This window comes from Fulmarus glacialis, unplaced genomic scaffold (genome assembly GCF_000690835.1).
Source record: "Fulmarus glacialis isolate BGI_N327 unplaced genomic scaffold, ASM69083v1 scaffold5692, whole genome shotgun sequence".
Lineage (NCBI taxonomy): Eukaryota > Metazoa > Chordata > Aves > Procellariiformes > Procellariidae > Fulmarus > Fulmarus glacialis.
The window spans coordinates 4,701-24,998 of record NW_009195810.1 but is presented as its reverse complement, the minus strand read 5'-3'; the positions used below and the strand labels follow the sequence as shown (position 1 = coordinate 24,998).

General features: G+C 47.7%; 1 protein-coding gene across 1 annotated transcript in view; it reads left to right on the top strand.

The window, feature by feature from the left end:
* Positions 1–1,136: 1,136 nt before the first annotated feature.
* Positions 1,137–20,298, top strand: part of PXN (paxillin) — a gene marked incomplete at its 5' end in the record, with an annotated part of 23,862 nt that continues 4,700 nt past the window's right edge. The window contains 7 exons of the mRNA XM_009588212.1: positions 1,137–1,411; positions 5,312–5,502; positions 6,376–6,602; positions 7,105–7,220; positions 9,145–9,284; positions 9,657–9,858; positions 10,316–10,451. Of these exons, the coding sequence (XP_009586507.1) occupies positions 1,137–1,411; positions 5,312–5,502; positions 6,376–6,602; positions 7,105–7,220; positions 9,145–9,284; positions 9,657–9,858; positions 10,316–10,451 (1,287 nt within the window). The remainder of the gene's footprint in view (positions 1,412–5,311; positions 5,503–6,375; positions 6,603–7,104; positions 7,221–9,144; positions 9,285–9,656; positions 9,859–10,315; positions 10,452–20,298) is intronic.

Sequence of the window (20,298 nt, the reverse complement as noted above, 5' to 3'; positions counted from 1 at the left end):
GGAAAACCTATAGCAGTTCTAGTTATGTGGGTAAACAGGGGCATGGGGAAGTACAGGGGAGGTGCAGACACCTGTTCTCTGCAGCTGCATCAGAGGAAATACTGTAGTTTGTGTTCAGACATCTCATCCTGATCGCCCAGTGTGCTGTGTCGGGGCTGTCAGGGACATGTGGCAGCAGAGATGCGGGGGGAGATGGGACGCTGCGGCTGAACGCTGAAGGCGTTTGCTCTGTGTGGTGGCTGGATGAAGAATCCTGTCTCCAGTGTCGCTCACTTTCCAGATGTCCCATGCAAGAAGCAGAGCTACAGGCAACGTACGGTTTGATGGATGCGCAGATGTGGCTTTCAGCTGTTGAAAATGAGAGGCTGATATCTGAGGCATTTGAAGTATCTTGCCCCAGTTATGCTTCCATTTCCTCCCCAGCAGTAGATGAGATGTAGAAGAAAACTTGACCACCATCCTTTTGATCTGCTTGCTATATTGATAATGCTCTGATTTGCTGTGTCAGCATGGCTTAATAGCTCATCCTCTGTTGTTGAGAGAGGTGAACTGCATATGGAGATCTGAAGTAGTTTTCTCTCTTCTGGCACTAATGCTGTCATCTTTGAGCTGACTGAGTAGGCTGTGTCTCTCCAGCCCTCGCGCAGGCTGGAGTTATGCTGGACACTCAGCAGTAGAAGGCTTCTCCTTAACAGAGGAAAGCAAATTTAGATTTCTCTAAATGGCCTCACTTTAAAACAAAAACAAAACTGAACAAACAACCTAGGCCGCTTATGAATAGTGGAAAACTACTGCTTGAGGAAAAATTAGCATTAAAAAGTTGCTTTATGTCAAATGTGAATTTGTTGATGCCTTGTAACGTAGGTTTTTCCAGAACTAGTTCATGATGTGTTCTGCTTCACTGTGCCAGCTTAATCCAGGAGCATTTTTGAGATGCACAGAAGGCACAGGAAAAGGAGAGTGTGTTTTGATATGCATGGCAGGATACATGTAAATATCTTTTTTTTTTCTTTTTAATAACTATCTATTTAAGGGGGCTGAGCGCGGCTCAGACTTATAGAAAATGCATCAGTACAAAGGGGCCCCCGTGTTATCCATTCCAGTTCTGTACCTCAGAACTGCGTTGTGATCCCTAGGCTGGCGTTACTGCTATTTATCAGACAAACCTGGGATGTGGGAAGCTGAAGAATGTGCCCCTGCGGCTGCACACGAGGCCGTTTCTGCTGGAGGATACTGCGTTTGCAGGACAGCGAGTGCTGACACGCAGCGATGGCGAAGGAGCCTGTGTCGGAGCCCCTGGAATGCGCGAGCTGTTCCTCGGCCTGACAGAGGTGTGGGCCGGGGAGATATCGCAGGAATGTGCAGTATATAACTTGGGAGATGAGTACTCTTTTCAGTGCAGCTTGAACTGGTAAATGGGACTTACCCTAAGCTATTGTCCTGCTCTTTCATCTTGCTGATTCTCTTGGTAAAAGGGATTTTTTCTGAGCAGTTCAATGCATTAGACATCAGTTTGAGAGTTCTTGTCCCAAGCTGTCTAAATGACTAGCAGAGCTTTGGCAGATGCTGGGAACTACCTTGAAGCAATGCAGTTGGTATTGAGGACCACTCATAGATATCTAATGTATATGCAGAGCTGTGTGTTGGGATTTAAAGACCAGAATCCCGGGGACCTTGTAGTTAATAATGATTTTTGGCAAAAGGGAGGGAAGGGGTGGAGGGGCAAACTAATGCACCTGGGCCTCCAGATGTCTTGGAATGCTGTACAGCAGTAAAGGTATCAAATGTGACATCATTCTTTAACTGTCCCTCCTCCACAGGAAAATCTGTATAGAAAAAACACTTGAATGCAAACACAAATGTCCTCCCATACTGGGGAGGATGTGGTTGGAGTAGCCCTCTGGCCTGAACGTGATTTCACTTGAGCATGTAATTTTTGGGTTGCCCTGTGGAGGGAGGAGGAGTCTGCCCTTCTGTGCCTCTGTCTCATGTTTGCATGCAGCTTGAGCAGGTGCTTGGCCAAGTTACCTGAGCCCGTGGGGTTTAAACCCAGGCACACGTTGAGATGCACTGCGCTGCAGCGGACGGTGAGTTAGGGTTCTGTCGGCTGTGTGACTGCACCAGCGTAGTGATGACAGGGAGCGTCTGGGTTGGTGACGTTTTAGCAAGTATCCCTCACTCTTCCACACCCCACTGAGCAGCATGCTGTTAACAGTGGAAAATACAAATTTCTATATGCACAGCCCATGCCTGTGGGTAGGCTGAGCCCTGCTGAGTCTTTGGAAACTGGACTCTCTGATTCCACTCCATCCACGTGTCTGTGAGCTGATGTTTTGTCTGTGGGTTGTGTTAGTAGCTTCTTGTAGGGGTGAGAATGCAAGGAGGGGTGATCCTGTGGAGGAGCAATGGCTTGAAGATCTGGTACAACCCTGTCTGTTTTGCTTTATTGCTACAAAATGGTTAAATCCGTCCTCTAGAGATAAATGATCTCTGATCTTTTAACCTTGGGAGATTCTGCCTCCTAGAGCTGTTTCTGTAGTATTTCAGAGAGTGTTTGGGGCAGCAGTAAAACTGTGGTGAGGTCAGCGTGTGTGGTTGTTTCCAGAGTGCTGGGTGATAGCCCCCGACGTGCCGCAGCCTGTGCTGGCGTGAAGATGCACGTCTCCGTGGGGAGGTGCAGCACACGTGGCACCGGTGGAAAGTTTCCGTGTGCCTAAAATAGGGACAGGTTCCCGGCTCTGCGGGGATGAATGAGCAAGTGAGGTGAAGTTACTGCCAAGTTAGCCATTGCTGTCGGGTTTCATCTTTCTGTCCATGTAGGGATGTAGTGGTGCCCTCTGATGGCTGGTGCTCGTGTGAACTGGTCGTTAGCGTGATCCAGTCAACTGCTTCTCACGGGTTGGGAGGGACTAACTGGTTGATTTACACCTCCTGCCACACTGTCCCTCAGGAGTCGCCTTGGGAAGGAACACTTCGTTACCCAATAAATCGATCGAACCTTTAATATTTCTATTTAAGTATTTAATATCCTATTTAAGGAGCGGTCACTGTAGTGAACTCAATCCTGTAAGGTGAGGTGCAGCGCTGCACAAGGCACAGCGTCTTTGTTACACTTCACCACGTTACAGCAGTCTGGTCCTTTTTGCAAAAGAGAGTGAGCGATGCATCTTTTTTCCATTAATAAATCTCCCTTCTTTTCCCCATCTCTGATTTCATGTTGTCTTCTGGTAGTGTTAAAAAGTGGCACAAATCCTAAATGAATGCACAGTGCTTTGGGACCTCTTGGGATGAGGTGCTGCATGGAAAACAAAATGTTAATCCCTTTGGTTGGGCTTTGAATTTGCCTTGAGTCGGTCTCTGGCCTGCAAAACTCCTTCGGTTGACCTCCAAGGGAGCGATTTGCGGCCCGTGCCTGTGGGTTGCAGTCGCTTCCCTCCTGCAGGGTGAAGCCCCGCAAGGTGGGTGGACTGGGCGGGCACCGTGCCACCACCGCTCTCGCCCTGCCCTCCTCGGGGCAGTTCTGCTGCTGTTGTTGGACCCTTTGAACGGGCGCAACTCCCCAGTCCAGCAAAACTTCAGGGAACTGTGGGTGCTGATGAGATTGGATCGGAGAACAGTTTGTGTGGTGGGAAGCAGCATCGGGGATGGGCGCGAATGGAGAAGACCTTCCCTTTGTTGTGGCTGTGAGCTTGGAGGGAGCGACTGGGGCGAGGAAGGGTGAACCCTGCGTTTGTAGAACATGGGGGCGAGCAAGCACGAGGAGAGGTCCTTTGGCACCCGTAAACCGGTGTGTGAGTGCCCGTCCTGCTCCTGGGCTCCTGGCTTCTCCTTTTCCCATCCCGCTGGTGGGCTGGTGCCTTCGGTATCGGTTGTAAAGTTGCAGTGCAGTTTGAGTAACGCAGTGATTCCTCTCCAGCCTTTTCTCCTCCCTCGCTTCCTGTTCCTCAGCTCTGCCTTGTTTGCTCAAGTCAGGAAGGGGGAGGGTATGGGGGAAGTTAATCATTAAACTGTAATGTCTTCTCCTTAACTCCTTCACGACTGGGGGCACAGTGCTCCTGGTATTTCCAGGCCCCTCTTCTGCAGACTTGTAAAAGTAAACTGGTAAATCTAGCTGAACTCACTTCTGTGCCGTTCGGAAACAGCAGTGGATTTCTGTCCGACGGTTCATTCAGCAGGGTGCTGAGCTGAGGAGGAGAATTTTGTGGCGGCATGGTTACATCTGCCCATCCTGCAGTGAGGGCTGGGGGTGGAGGGTGGAAAAACGGTTTGGGTCCCCTCTGCAGGACTGGAGGAGCCCAGCACCCTCCTGGGATTCTCACTTCCTGGTGGAGTTTGATTTGCCTTTGTCATTGGTGGGGAGAAGCAAAAACCACACCTTCTCGGATAGCTGCTCTTGGAGGTTGTGTGCGCGAAACCTCCAGTCATAGGACCTGCCTGGTTGAAGGAATTGCAGCTCTTCAGCAGTTCCCTTGAGGTATGTGCCTTTCACTCTGGAATCCACCAGCTGTTCTTTCGCTTAAAAGGAAGATTAAGTTCATTTTTCCCCCGCTGCAGAACGCTTGTATCCCTTTGGAGAAACTGCTTCTGGGGTATTTTGGCCCCTGCAGGAAGATGCCTAATGGCTTAAATGATTTGGAGCATCTTTTTGGCTAAATGAAGGGTGTATAGAATTAATTTAACACAGTATTTCATTTGCTAATGGCTGTATTCTGTTCTCTGAGGGCAGGACTGCTTTTTAAAATTTTTTTCTTTTGTGATGCTTTGGTTTGTGGAAGAGAGTGAATATAAAAGCAGCACCTTCCTTGTCTTGTAATGCAATAATACTGTCCTCCATTTGACCCTTTAATATATTTTCTTGAAGGGTTGCTAAGTGTGTTGGCTGGTGTGGTCTACTCTGCTCAGGAAGTGGCTTTGAGCTGGCAGGTGCCTGCCCTCTTAGAGCTGGTAGGCAGCCATTAGGGCGAGCGCTTGCTCGGTTGCTGTTCTGGTGCCGCCTGATAACTTCAGACCCTGGTGAGGATGCTGCAGCATGGCTACGCACAGGCTGAGCCCTCTCAGCCCAAACCTGAGCATCAGGTACCAGCCGTGTGCGGGAGGAGAAAGACAAGTCCTGCTCCCTGAGACTGCCTGAGGACAGTGGGGTCTGCGTGGCGGGGAGGGAGATCCAGGGGGTTTCTGAGAGCCTCCTCTCCAAATTCTGCCGAAGTTGTGTTACTGGTGTCTGGCTGAAGTCCACACCTCTGAAGGGACCTGCCAGGTATGTCCTGATGCTCTTATAAAGGTCCCTAGCGAACCGCTTCCTCTCTAATAGCCTTAAAGAGGTGCGCACTGGAGCCTGCTGCCCCAGTGGAAAGCTGGGCACCCGGCCAGCGAGGCTTTCTTTGGAGAGTGAGTACAGTGCAGACCTGCAGTCGCTCGCGGGAGTTTCCCCCACCGGGGACTGCAGTGGGCTCCGCAGGGTGGGTTCACCGGACAGAAGGTCCAACAAGTCGGGATTTGCCTGTGAGTCACCACAGAGGAGTGCAGGGTTGGGAATGGGCAGAGGATAGTTTGCAGGAGGAAATCCGGAAAGGTGGGAATGCCTTTGCGTGTATTTTTCCTGCTTTAAGATTTCTGAGAGGTGCTGACCGTGTGACATGGGTTACTCTGCCTGGCATGAGTGCTGGTGTTTCTAGCTGGTGGAAGTTTTTCTTCTCTTCAGGAATTTGTGAGCAGTCTCCACCCAGCAAGTTGAGAATTGTTTCCAGGAGAAGAAATGGCGTTTACCTGGCAGCCTCTGGAAACTAGTTAACTGTTTGTGTGATGTACTGAGAGGGATTTTTGCTAGGAAAACTGAAGCACATACTCCTGCTGCACTGATGGACTAATTTGAAAGTTTCATGCTTCTTCCACTACCTTAGACTCTGGAGAAAACTTCTCCCGAGATCTTGTTTCCTGCAGAAAGCAGTGCCTGCGGCCACAGTAAATGACTCTGTGATGATGTGGGCCCTGTAATTAGTCTGTGTCAATATCCTGTTGCGAGTCGATCTCTGGGCAGGTTTCTCCTAGGTTGCTGTTCTGCAGGGTGCAGTGAGACTACGGGTGCCTGTTGTTGGGTGGTTTTCCAGTTAAGACAAAAATCTGAGACTGACACAGTTTTTCTGGCTGCTTTGTTACCTCTTGGCATTTTCTTTGTGCTAGAAGTTTGATTAACCCATTCAGTCCTGGGCTGCAGTGATGTTTTTCAGGGCATTTAGTAGGTCACCCTAGATTAAAAGTCTTCCCAAAGACCTTCTAATACGGATATCCTGAATGAGAAGAAAGAGAAGAAGCTGTAGTCCAGGATTTTACCTTTTTTTTTTTTTTTTTTCTTTTTTCTTTTCCCCTTTCCCATAGACGCCTTATTGGCAGACCTGGAATCCACCACCTCACATATCTCCAAACGACCAGTGTTTCTAACAGAGGAAACACCTTACTCCTATCCAACTGGAAACCACACGTACCAAGAGATTGCTGTGCCACCTCCGGTGCCCCCGCCACCTTCCAATGAGGCCCTGAATGGCACTGTGATTGACCCCTTAGATCAGTGGCAACCCAACGTCTCCAGATACGTCCACCAGCAAGTAAGTGAATGTGTGCGGATGGGGAAGGGTGCATGCTTGTTTTGTTGGTGCAGTATCTCTCAAGGAAGTAGACAAGGGGAGGGAAGAGCAAGAAGTGAGGATGAGTTTGGCTATGAACAGAGTGGGGAAATGGGGGGAGGTGCGGGGTTTTAATAGAACTAACTGGTTGGAGCAAATGGCAGAAAAGAATTTGAAACCCATCGTCACTGTTCCGACAAAATAGTAGTGTGATGAGATTAGTGTTAGTCATCTCTCTTGTAGCCTGTGGAAAGCAGACTGGGGGTTTCCAGCACAGATCTGCGACTCATAGGCAAATCTGAAGCAAGTGGAGAACAGTTGTTCCTGGTGTAGCTCATCTGATAGAGGCTGGTTGGCTATATAGCAGATTTTTTTTGTCTTCTGCTGGGCTTTGTTCTGTCCTATCCATGTGTGGGGTTGCAGTGCAGTAGTGTACATACTTGTTTTGTATTCTCTGTTTCCAATGCAAATCTCATTTCCACAGCCTCAGTCCCAGTCTCCTATATACAGCTCTAGTGCCAAGAGCTCCAGTGCCTCTGTTCCTAGAGACGGGCTCAGCTCTCCTTCTCCCCGTGCCAGTGAAGAGGAACACGTCTACAGGTATCTTGTCCTTGTTAAGAGATAAACCTGACTTGCAACTTGAGCCTGCTGTGGCTCAAGCTGCCTTCTATAAGTGGAAGCAAACACAGCTCCCCGTGTATGTTGTGTTGGTTTTGATTACCTCTTTTGTAAGAGGCCACTGTAACTTTCATACTTGGTTCAAACGTTGACCTGGCCCTTTGGTTTGCTCAGCTGCAGAAGAAGTTAAGATAGAACAGGATCTGGATTGTGTTGTGAAGGATACGATCCAGAGCCAAGTGACAAATCCATACCCCTGTTAAGCAGCCCAAAAGTTCTTTAGGAGGTGGGTGGCCTTTGGATCAGTTATCCTGGGAAACTCAGTTACCTGTGGCCTAGCAGGATGTGCATTGACTTGAATTTTCAAGTAAACTAGAACTTAAAATTTTCATCTCAGTACATGATAGATAGATAACTAGTTTATACTCGCAAAGGCAGCTGCTCTTACACTGAGAGGTTGGAGGAGTAGCCTGTATGGTAGGACAGACCATTCTGCTGACGTGGGGATGAGTGAGGAAGAGGCAGTCAGAACTTCATCCCTGATGTCCCTGTACAGTGTGCTCTGTCCTGGGAACCCTGGGAACCTTCTTACAGTGTGGAGACGGGTGTTTCTCTGGTGTCGTGTTCTGACCATGCCTAGCTCTTTCTGCTGAGCAGGAAGGTGCTTTCAACCAGAACTAATTCTGGGTAGAGGCAGGCATATCCAGAGATGGCCCAATGGAGGCAGTAATTGCAATTTTTTCAGATGGCTGCATGCAATTAATACAAAATTAAGTCCTCCTGTACAAGGGTCTGGCATGGCTTGGTTCTGGTGTGACTTGTAGCTTGTGTGCTTGGGTCGGGAAGAAGCATGCCTTCCTCAGATTCCGTATGTGGATTTTTTTTTTCAGTCTGAAGAGAAAGATAATAACTGCCCTTATGGAATTTCATAATTCATAATTGTCACTGGTGTTATAGGTGTCAGAGTCCTAAAGCCTGTTACATATTAACTTTCTGAGCATAATATAGTAGTGTGCGCAAGACAGAAGTTCCCATTTTGGATTTGGAAAGTATCGTTTTGATAAAATAAGAACCTCTGCAGCATTAGAAGTTATTTCTCCATTTGTAAAACTAGGAGAAAATAATTTCACTGCCATTGATGATGGGAAGACTCTTATTCCAGTGTAATTACTATAAAAATCACCGCATCGCTGCTGAGTTTTGCTTTGAAACAATTTGCAGTTGTGTGTGGTAAATGGGATCACCCATATAAGATAACGAATAATTCCAGCCAGTGTTTTATACACGCTGTGCACAGGTAAACTTCTTTCAAGGCTTGTGTATTTAACACAATAGAAAATAGTTTCAAAATACTTTCTTATAGAGTTCCCCAAATTAAAGGTTTGAGGACTTGAAAAGAGACCTTGAGTGCTGCAAGAGGCTACCACATAACCTCCTGCTTTTGACTTTTTGTTGATAGCTTGAGGTTTGTACTTTGCCTCTTTCTCCGGTCTGCGCTGGCCCTGCATTCCCTTGCTTCAGGGGGGAGGTTTTTGCTGCTTGGTGTGATGTCAGCAGAAAAAAGTCATTTTCCTGTACGCCAGCTAATGGTTCTGCTGCTGTTGTGTGCATCTTGGATCTGCAGACGGTTAACTCTTTGCTGCAGGGCCATACAGCACACAGTCCTAAAACCTGAGGCCCTGTCCATCAGTGCTATTTCTTTGTAACTGACAGCTGAAGATGTGGCTGAGCAGCACCTGCATTGTAGTCATTTCACAAAGCACGCATCTTCTTTCCCCCAGAGCTAAAAGCACCGGCTTGAAAAGAATACAGTACATGTGTAAACTTTCTGAACCTAATGTAAGTTTCCCTCCATCCTTCTGCTGTATCTTGACGTGGGAGTTTCACACTTCACTTTTAACTTTAGCTTCCCGAACAAGCAGAAGTCTGCAGAACCATCTCCCACAATGACCAGCTCCTCTCTGGGCAGCAACCTCTCAGAACTGGACAGACTTCTTCTGGAACTGAATGCTGTTCAACACAATCCCGCCAGTGGCTTCCCGGCAGGTAAGGAATAGCAAGACATTTGGTATGAGTGGATAGTCTGATTCTCAAAGTAGTAGCCTACTTTTTCCTTCCAACATCCTTATTGAGGGAGACCCCTGCAGCTCCTGATCAAAGATTCATTTAGTATGATTGGGATCTCTTGAGGTCTGTGGTGCAGCACCCTGCTCAAAGCAGGGCCAACTTCAAAACTGGCTCTAATTAAAGTTTCAAAGTTAGATGAGGTTGCTCAGGCCCTTGCACTTTAAGTTCTGAATATCCTCAAAGATGGATGTTCCGCAAGATTTCTGGGCAATTTGTTGCTCTTGCCTGTGATTAGCGTGTTTGTATGGACTTAGGGGTCTGAATGACTCTTTTCTGCTCCCCTTTCTTAAGATGAAGCCAGCAGAAGCCCATCACTGCCCAGTGTGACTGGACCTCACTATGTCGTCCCAGAGAGCAGCAGCTCTGTGGGAGGGAAGGCTGCACCCCCTACAAAAGAAAAGCCAAAGCGAAATGGTGCACGTGGGATCGAAGATGTGCGTCCCAGTGTGGAGAGCCTGCTGGATGAGCTAGAGAGTTCTGTGCCAAGTCCAGTGTGAGTAGTGTTTTGGTGGTTGCTGGCTTGGGTGGGGTGGAACAGGCTTTTGTGGGAATAGTGACTGTAGTGTAGGGGCAGATGCTGCAGGAGAGTGACAGGCAGAAGGTGGGCTTTGTCTAAAGGGTCAGAAATCAAGCAGGCGCATGAAGATGCTGGTGATCTTTTTTCTGCTCCTGGATGAAAAATGAGTGTTTGGTCATCGTCCATTCCTTAATGGCTGGTGCGTGTGTGTGTACGCTCGTGTTAGGCTTGGCAGAGAGACAGCGTCTGTGTGTGTTGTGGAAGCTGGGTCTGGGGGAGGGCTGGTCAGGGTGGGCATTGCTGGTGAAACTCGCCGTGCTGTGCTTGTTTGGAGGGGCAGTGGGATTTCAGTATAAGAGTTCTCTCCCAAGCTTAAACATGCTCCCTTTTTTTTTTTTTTGTTTTTGTTTTTGTTTTGTTTTGTTCTTGTCAGCCCTGCAATCACTGTGAGCCAAGGTGAAGTGAGCAGCCCCCAGCGGGTCACAGCCAGTCAGCAGCAGACCCGTATATCTGCTTCTTCAGCTACACGAGAACTGGATGAGCTGATGGCATCTCTCTCTGACTTTAAGGTGCCCTATCATGACAACTTAATACTTCATCTTGTCCCTCCCCAATCCCAGACTCTCTTGCCTGTTAGCCACATCTGCTGACCTTGATTGGTCTCCAGAATGCCCTCTTTACCTCTCAAACTTGCTCTGAAAAACTTCCTGTGGTGGTGTTCGCAGTTTCTGAGTGCTACTGTAGGTGTTCTCGACTACTATAAATTCTCGTCACTGGCAGGGTAAGGCAGTTCTGGGGTCTGTTTTTCCTTTGGTTCTGCAGTTTGTCTGTTTGCCAAAGATAATGAGCTTAGTTACTGCTCAGTACAGGGTGAATTATTTTGCTGTGCTGCAGCTTAACAAGAGGTAGGGGAGCAGTCTGCTTACTGACAGAGACCAGGCTCTTCTGTTTCTCTGTGATGAGAGGGTATGACCCTCGTCTTTGGAGTGTATTTTTACCCTGATGTGCTTTCCCTGAGAAGAGTCTTCCAGGCATGTGGTATGAGCACTGAAGCCTTTGCATCAGACAGCTGGAGACCTCAAGGGTTTCCGTCTTAAAACAATCTCTCTTATTCACCTCAATATGGGATTAAAGTTTGAGCTTCTTGTGGGGGCAGAGATGGCAAATACTATTCAGAATCTGGTTTGGAAATCCAACTATTGCATTGGAAAAGAACTGCTACTTCAGTCATAAGTAGCACATAAAAATTCCATAATAGGGTAAGCTCAGGAGTAACTTGCCCATGGTCGTCTTGATACGTGACGCTCTTGGCATATGTACTTCAATAATTTGTTCTTTATTCATATAAGTATGTTATCATTCTTGCACTAGATGATTAACTATGAAGCTTATTTTCATGAGACTTCATTTACCCATAATTGTAGCAAAATGAAAAATATTTTCTCTTCTTACTTTCTACTTTCAGCTGCTTTGCTTATAGCCTTACTGAATTATTCACTTGAATTTGTTCTGAGAGAGGTGGAGAAAGCAAATACCTAATATATTCTCTTTGTTGTCATTGTTGGGTTTGTCTTTCTTACATACACATGCAAGTCTGCTTTCTAATCCTAAGGAAGTCCCTAACTCTCTGGTTTTTCCTCATATGAAAGATTCTGCTGATGCTTGGTGTTTCTTGTCTGTGCTGAACTCCATCTCCTCCTACCATGACTTCAGGTGGGGCAGCCAGACCTGACAAATTTTTTGTGAGGAGAGATAGACAGGACCTCCAGCGACGGCTTTGCTCTTTGTTGTTCTCTCTGCGCCACCATTCGTGTGAGTGCTTTTGATGTGTGCTGTGGGTTTCGTGGAGGTCATTACAATACCCGGAGTTTTGACCAAGTGTGCGAGTTCAGAACCCAGCAGTGAGCATGCACGCTCTGTGGGACTTCGCTTGCCTTGCACTTGATGGAGTTGAATTCAGTCTGCCATTTCTGGCATATGTACTTCATTTTGTGAGAATCTAGGAGTTACTCACTGTTTTCTCTAGACTTACTGTAGTGTGTATTTAGTCAATTGCAAATATTGACACCTTAGTGTTGCCTTTTTTTCTCCGTATTAGGTCCTAGGGTAGAGTGCAGGATATCCACAAGCATCTGTTCAGTCTAGTTGAAAAACTGCAGTGTTGTGAAGCTGGAGAGAGTTCCCACCTGTGCTGCTGGCATTCCCTGCCTTGCTCCTTCCGTGTGCTGTGGGAGCTTGAGTGCTATGGCGTCGTGCCCCTGCTGCTTTTATCAGGGCTCAGCAAACGAGCTCGGGGTGTGGTTGCTGCCACTAGCCTTTACTCCTAGGTGAGATCTTGGCAACTGAGAATGACCTTGCCCAGCACAGGTTTTCCTTGCAAGATACAAGGAGGGGCCATTTTTAAGTGTGGGTGTTCAAGTGCTTTGCAGTCCTGTGAAAAGGCCTTAGAATCTTTGTGCAACTCCAGTAAAACCTGCATGACAGAGACTAGCTGCTTTCTGTAACACTGCCCACCTTCCTGACTTAGTTTCTGGTTGAGCTCTGAGAGCAAACTGAAATGCAGCAAGATTTTAAGATTTGGGCTTTATAAACACAGCGTTCGTATTTTTGCGAGGCATTGAGCTCATCTGTGTTTAAATATTCTTCCTGAAGCACAAAGAACATGGCTTCTGCGGTCATTCTCCTTTTGTTAATATTGTCATTGACTGTTTTTAAGTTACTTTCCTTTTTCCTGTCCTCCGGGTTGCTTCATTTTCCCTTCAGTCCTTTTTGTTTGTTTTTACCTCCTCTATTTGTGCCAACGAGTGGTGTTAGCTTGTCTGTAAAAATGTATTTCTACTCTGTACCAGAGCAAGATGTAAGGGAGAGAAGTAGAGTCTTTGCAAAGGTGAAAGATGAAAGGCTACCGTTCAAGTGCCAGATCTGTGTGTGGTTGCAAGAAATAGAACAGAAAAACTAAGTATGATGTGTAGTTAGTTGGAGTTGGTAGTTGGTACAACTAGAAGTTGCAGTAGATGGGGATGGGAGGAGCGGAGGCGCTGATGTTTAATTTCCCTCGTACCCCAGAGTAAAAGGTGCTATTACAGACTGATACATTACCCTTTTATCATCTTTTGCTCGCTTTAATGAGTTGCTCATTCTTTTTGCTTACAGAATCCATTTGATTTTGGTTATCTAGCTCATCAGTTAGCGCGCACTGAGATTACTTAATGCACTTGTTTTTTCAATCTCTGCCATTTCTGTGTAATATGATGCCTGCTTACTGCATAGCTAGATGCTTGTATTTAACTGTTCTGTTACTGTCGAGTGTTTAACCATTGCTCTTATTTTGGAGCTAGTATGTTTTTAATATGCTGGAAATACTTGCTTTTGGGCAAAATGTTAGTCTTGCCTTGAAAATGACTGACTTAATTTTAGGAAGCCTGGTAACTAAGTGTGAACCACAGCATAAAACCAGGTTACTTTTACAGGTGCATCCAGCTTAGGCAAAATACAGGGGAAGGGCAATATTGGGAAATTCCCTCATTTTGACTGCTGAATGTACTTATTAGTCCTTTTCGTCTCTGCTGTGACTGTTGGTCTTGCTGTGCTATTCGAGGGGAGGAGCAATCTGTAATGATTTGTGGTCCCCCATTGCTCTTTCCTTTCTGAGCACGGTCTCCCTGTAGACAACTGTTGGAGATGGTAGCAGCTTAGGTCAGCTGTAGATACATGTCTTTTCCATCTACTGACAGATTTTGTGCATGTTCTGGTTAATTTTGTCCTTTTATCCATGATAAGTATCTCAGAAAGGTAAGTAGAGACGTGGGCTTAGGAAGTTGCGTGCCCTGCTACCTTAGAGCATAAGCATCTAACTTCTTGAGGCTGCTTTGGAAAATGTGACTAAGAATCAGGGCAGGCCTTTATAGCTCTTGAGTTTGGAAATCCTTTGTGGATATGTTTTTAAAACTGAAAGGGCTCAGCATTGGTCTTAGGTTGACCTGCTGTGTGAACTTGTCCAATCCACTGTTCTGATTTTCCCTTTTTAAGAAAAAGGAGTAATGCCAGTTTGTCTCCTAGAGTTTAGCCAGGAACCACTGAAAATGGGGAAAGGAGGACTCATGATCTTTTGTTTTCAAAAGACCCTGTAAGTCAAGGAGAACCAAAAACTCTGTATTGGTTGCTCTTGTTAGAGCGTGTTTTGGATGAAAATTAATGCTGAATTTATTACAATGTAAATGTGGAGTCTTTGGCCTAAGGGGAAGAGGCTAATCTAGCCACCTAAGCAATGCTTACAAGGGCATGGAGTGACTGACAGACTCATATAGATTCAGTATGTCACGTCCAAGGTGAGATTAGTGATGTGAACAGAACAAAGCCCATGTCATCTGTTCTTGCTGTGAATGCCCTGAAGCTTTGTTTTCATTGCCATGAACTCAGCCAACTGGAGCATTTTATTAGTGTATCAAGAAGAAAATGTCATGCTTTGTTCTATTCATTGATTGCTTTTTTTTCAGCTTTGAAGTGTAAAATTTACACATCTGACTATGAGTAAGTTGTTAACGTGACCTTTACTCACAGTCTAGACATTCCTGGGTTTGTAGCTGGCTTCCCAGCTGCCGCTGCATGCCCCCGTCACAGCTGCAGGTGAACACACGAGCTGTCACTTAGAGGGCATAGGAGAAGGATCTCGATGGCTGTAGAACTTCATCTCCCATAATCTCCTGTGAAGATCAGCATGATGTCATACTGGTTCTGCTCTTTGATATCCCATTTTCCTTCCTTACTCTTAGAAGTAAGGCTTTGGATCAACACGGCTCTTTGATTTGGAGGTCGTGATTGCTATAATGCTTAATTCTTTGCTTTTTCTCTTCTCCTTACCTCTGTCTTTATCTTTTTCTCTCCTTATTCCTTCTGTCTCCTTTTTGCAGACTAGTTCCACTATGTCTCTGGTTTCTGAACCCTCCCTAGAACCGGTTCCCAGTTCAGCAAATGCAGACTCCAGCAACAGTCCTCACAGTTTAACAGTGCTATCCCATTCCAAACACCCTTCTGCAAGTCACAGTGGGGACTCGACAGTGCCAACATCTGCCCCCTCCGCAGTCCTCTGCATTGAGGAAGGCAGTAACACTGTAGTTCTGCCTGCTTCAGGGCATTCTGCTGCTCCTCCACGCATGCCCTGTTTGCCACAAACGGCCCCTGTGCCCCCACCAAGGGTCTCTTCTGGTTATGCTACTCGTGGGCAGCAGGTGACCTCTGCAAACTTGGTTCGGCTGAGCAGAAAGCCTGACTCTTCTAGAAATGCTTCTCAGGCTTCCAGTGTGGAGCTTCTATGTAGCTCTACTAATGTGGAGGCACAAGGGACTGAGAAGAAGGAGCAGAGAGCTGATCCCAAAATCTCAAGTGTACCAATTTCAAATGCTTTAAATGGTCAAGGGAAGGGGCAAATACCTAAAGAGCTGGATCAGCAGGGACCATTCAGGGAAAATTCAGCTCTTCCTTCCCAGGGCAGAAGTGTGGAATCAGCTTTAGAAGAGCTGTGGGCCCTGGAGCTGTCTGCACATGTGCCAGAGGTACATGCAAAGAATGACAGTGTTTTGAATTCTATGTATGAACCTTCTGTTGCGGCCCCGGATCGGTGGGATGTCTTCCCAGACACTGAAAACCAGTTGGGCCTTGTAGCGGAGCAAGGACAGGAGCTAAAAGCTGAAGTACCACATGAAACCAAGGTAGATGGCTGTCGTGATCTGGTCAAGAAGAGGCAGGGCAGAGAGAGAACTCCTAGGAAGGCAAGTACTGCTAACATGAACAAAGCTAGAGGTGACGAGGAAAACGAGCAATTCAGAAGCTCTGCAGTCCCTGCGGAATCTCCTGAAAACATTTGGAAAGCTGAATGGGATCTGCTGTGCATCTCCAAATCACCCATTGAGAGGATTTCTGCATCAGGCCAGGCAGGCACTGAATGAATGTAGGAATAGGACAAGTCCTAGCTAGGACTGTTCTGACAGTGCACTAACATCTTGTGTGTGGTGTGAGTGTGCTCACCCACACTAACAGCATGCAGCTCTGAGCAATGTTACTGACAGCTGCATGTCGCGGAGGTTTGAAGTCCTCTGCTTTATCTTGTGGTCTCTTCTGCATGTTGGTCAGCAGCACAGAACATGGCAGTTTGTAGGGACTTCCCTGCGAAATGGACTTTTATTCCCTAACCGGGGTAAGACTCAGTCCGCAGAGGCCTCTGGAAAGTTGAGGGGCTGTTTCATGCCACTGGAGGATGGCAGTCAGTTCCTGACTTGGGATGGCAGCTCCTCTGCTCTGCTCGCCTTTTTAGGTCTCATTGCTGGGGCTGTTAGTGTTCCTTCCAGTGCTGGAAGTACGCTTTGTGCACCAGACATCTCTGACCAGTCGTACGCCTGTAAAGGGCAAACACAGAGAGGCTGCTCTGTGTCCTTGTGATGCTGAGGTTTCTTTAATGCTCAGTGGAGTGGTCATGCTGCACCTCCTATCTTGGCTTCCTGCTGGTTAATCTTTCCCTTCCTTTTCTAGATAGTTATTTTTGGCTGCTGTGATTACCCTTACAGGGTTTTTCCTTGCACTGAGTCACTGTTCTGGGCTGTGCCAAGAGGAATTTTGGCATTGTGGAATAAATGTCATCACTCTTCCTGCTCACAGTTGTCACTAATGGCTTGAGTTTGTGCTGTTGCATCTTGCGGCTTGCTCTCGCATTGCTCTTCTCTGCTGATACTATTACCTTTGTCATTTAGATTAAATCTTTAATCAAGAGGACAAAAGAGACTGCGAATGTGCATCCAATGTATCGTGACCTCTCTCCAAGGCGTAAACTAGGTCCTGCCATACTTCACAAGACTGAGTCCCAAGATCGCTTGATTGAAGAGCTGCAGGACAGACTGGGCATCGCTAAACAGGAGCAGGAAGAGTGGAAAAGCCAGGATGACTGGCTGACAGAGGGGGTCATTATCACTGCGAGACCCGAGGGCAAAGAGCAGAATGGTGGACAGCAAGTAGAGAAGGTAGAAAGCAGGGACGTGCTGGGAAATTCCAGTGTGTCCCTCTGTCCAGACAGCATTGTTTAGGGGTGCAGATTAAGTTTCTGAGTGTCCTAAGCAAGACGAGATGAAGAACTGACTATTTCTACTCACCCTTGTCTGGCCTGAAAAGGGAACTGGCACTCAGGTCCTAGTTCTTGATGTTTAAGAATTGGAGTGGGATCTGAGGGTGCTGGTGATGGTATCTATTTGGGCAGTCTGCTACTATCACATATCAAATGTCCATGTGGGGATTATTTTTAAAACCGTGCCTGTCATAGAGGCATGCTTTGTTTTCCCCAATACTGTACCTGTGCAGGAAGTTCTGGGTGTAAGATGGTGCTCTTCCTTGAGCTACACAGGGAAGCACATTTTCTAGTTCCCTTATCTTTCTCGCTGCTTTTTCCCCTTAGATAAACATAGTGGTAACAACCAGCCTTCCTGTTGCAGGAAGTGCTTATTGGTTCCCCTTTGGATTTATTCACCTTTCTTCTTCCTCCATGTCTTTCTAGGTGGTTTTTCCTCCAGAATCCCCTCTCCCCCCAAGGAGGACGGTCTCTGTTCCAGCCTCTCCCCCGCTCCAGCCTTCCAAAGAAGCTGCAAAGACAGTCCCTGCTAACGCTGCTCCCTCTCATGTCTCTGGCCCTGCACCTCTCCTCCCACTCCCACCTCAGCCTTCCCATGTGCCATCTGCCCCAGCTCCTGGTCCGGTCTCCTCCTCTTCCTTCAGCTTGGCTCCCCAGCCTCTCTTCCAGTGGGAAACTTCTGATGATGATTATCATGAGCTTTCTGTTGTGGGCACCCCTTATTCCTGTTCTCCCCAGACCTGGACCCTTAGCACCAAGACAGTTGTTTCTGTTGGCTGTCAGACTGAAGATGACGCTTTCTTCCCGCAGATGCAGGCAGGCTTCTCTCTTCTGGTTTGTTTTTTTAGCAATGTTTTCCAGTCTAACTACTGCTCCCAACTTGACAGCTCAGTAGATGTAATGTTCAGGTAAAGGCTGGTACTGAACTGCTAGACAGGAGAGAGGACTCATGGGCAATATCTAATCCCAGGGGTGCCTGTCTAGCACTGCAGAATACGTGTCTGTGCGGTAACCTGCTGGTGTGTGTGTGGTTCCTGTCTGTCCTGACAATCGCTTTGTACGGCAGGGACTCTATTTCCCTCTGAGATGAAGAAGGTGGCTCTGAAACACAGGCTACAACTCTCCCTGCCACAATCTCTCTTGAAGGTGGGGGGAGTAAAAGATGGCAAAATCTTGATACTGGAAAGAGCAAATCGGCAGTCCTTCCTGTGTTTGCCCGTTTAGACAGGTGTCCACAGTGTGAGTGGATTTTGGGGAGGAGATGGTATGATCCAGAGCTGTGTTCTGCATCTCCTGTCAGGGAAGGGCTGCAGCTCCAGGATGGTAGGAAGTCTTAATGCGGATGAGCAGTGCAGTGGTGTGCAATGTTATGTGTACAGGCAGCTCGCAAGCAGTGAGCAAGGAAACACCTCTGCATCTTGAACTGTTGTACTTTTCAGGTGACCGCTGCTCCTCCCCTCGTCCGCAGCGCCAATCTGCTGGCTGCTCATGCCCCCGTGGGCCCCCCCGCCCCTGAGAAGGCAGGACCTCCTTTCTGTTTCCTCAGCATGGTGTGCTCTTCTGGTCGATGAGTGTGCTGCAGATGCTGCTAGGATCTGCTCCGAGAGCTCCCAGCGCCATCAGTGTAGATGATACCCTCTAGTGCATGGTTTGCTGCTCATAGAGCTCCTGACGGAACTTGAGTGATGGCAGATCTCATGGGTGAAGGGTGGGAATTTGAGGGGCCTTTGCGTGATGAATTTATATGGATGCTGTGCCGAGCGTCCCCTCTAAACAGCAGTCATTGCGTGCCGGAGGTGGAAACAAACCTCTTTCAGGTGGGGACTCATCTGTGAGCTGTCAGAAGGCTGGATCACCAGGCTGGGTAGAAACTGTAGTGTGCGCAGGTGGTTGTGCCTGCAGTGAGGTCAGCTGTGGCTCGCAGGAGCGCGTGGTCCCTGCAGGCAAGGGTGAAGTGCTCTGTTGCTGCATGTTGAATTCATCTCATCTCCTTTCTCTCCAGATGGTACTTATCATTTGTGTGTGGCATTTGTGCCTGCCCTGCCTGGTAGCCACAAGCCCCTGGTTAGAGTGAGAGGGGACATGGTTCTCTCAACACGGTCCAGCCCTTTTCCTCCTGCTGTGCTGTGCAGGAAGCCCTGGCTTTGTCCTGGGACTCTGGCCTGGCTTTGTTTACAAAGGCCTGTTGTCTCCCTCCTGTGAGAAGTCTCCTTGCAATGGTGTGCTTTGGAGGCAGTCACTGTAACTGGGAGCAAATAATTGCTGCCTGGGGGAGGGTTTGTTTCAGGCTCAGGACACTGGGATGTGTTGGGGCTGCTCTGTGCTGCTGGACTAGGAGAGGTTGCAAGGTATGGGATGGCTGGGAGGAGAGAGGAGGGGAAAAGCTGTGCGTTAGGCTCCGTTGGGAGTTATGCTGCATGCAAGGCAAGGCTGATGAGGAGAGTGTGTATATGTGTGTGTAAAAAAAGCTAAAGTTATGTATGTCATGAGTATTTTTATACAAACGAGTAGAAGCCAGGGTTTGTCATTGAGTAAACTAGTAGACTACAAGTAGAACCAGCTGCAGGATAGGGGATAGAGCTCCTGCTGTGGCTGGAAGGGCAGGTTCTGCCAAGGCTGTGAAGCACTTCAGTGTGTCCCTGCTCCCCTGGCTGTGCTGGCAGCAGGCTGGTGGGTTGTTCACAAGTGTAGATTTTATGTCTGTTTTAATCTATCCTCTTAGTAAGAGAAGATGTGCTCCAGACCAGCATCTCAGGGAGGGACTTCTTTGGGTCTCTCTAAACCTGACAGTAGCTATTGCAATGCAAAGTCAGCTAAGATAATCTGTATTTCATTGTTGAAGTTTGCCTGCAAAGGGGCTTTGGTGGCCAAAAAGAACTTATACTTTGTTTATAAGTTATGAACCTAAGTAAAACACTTCTCCCCCTCCTCCGGGAAGCCTTTCCAAGCCGTGTTTACTGTGGTGGTGTGAGTTTCAGAAACGGCCTCTGAGACGAGTATCTTAATCCCTTCCCCTCCACCCCCATGCATTTCCAGCGGTCCAACAATAGACGTGGCAGTCTTTCCGTTGCAGTCCTGCCTGCTAGGGCTCTGCTTGGATGCACTGCCCTCTCGGTAGGTAAACAGCAGGCAACTTGAAGGGAGTTCTTTCCTTCCTACTTCCGCTCAGGTGTGGGATGAAAGCCACCTGATGGGGGGAAAGGAGACTTTGCAAAAAGATCTGCAGAAGGTGGTGCAAAGGGAGGGAGGGGAAGGGAGAAGATACTCTAGCCGAAAGGGAGGTGAGATGAGGAAGAGGAGGGGGA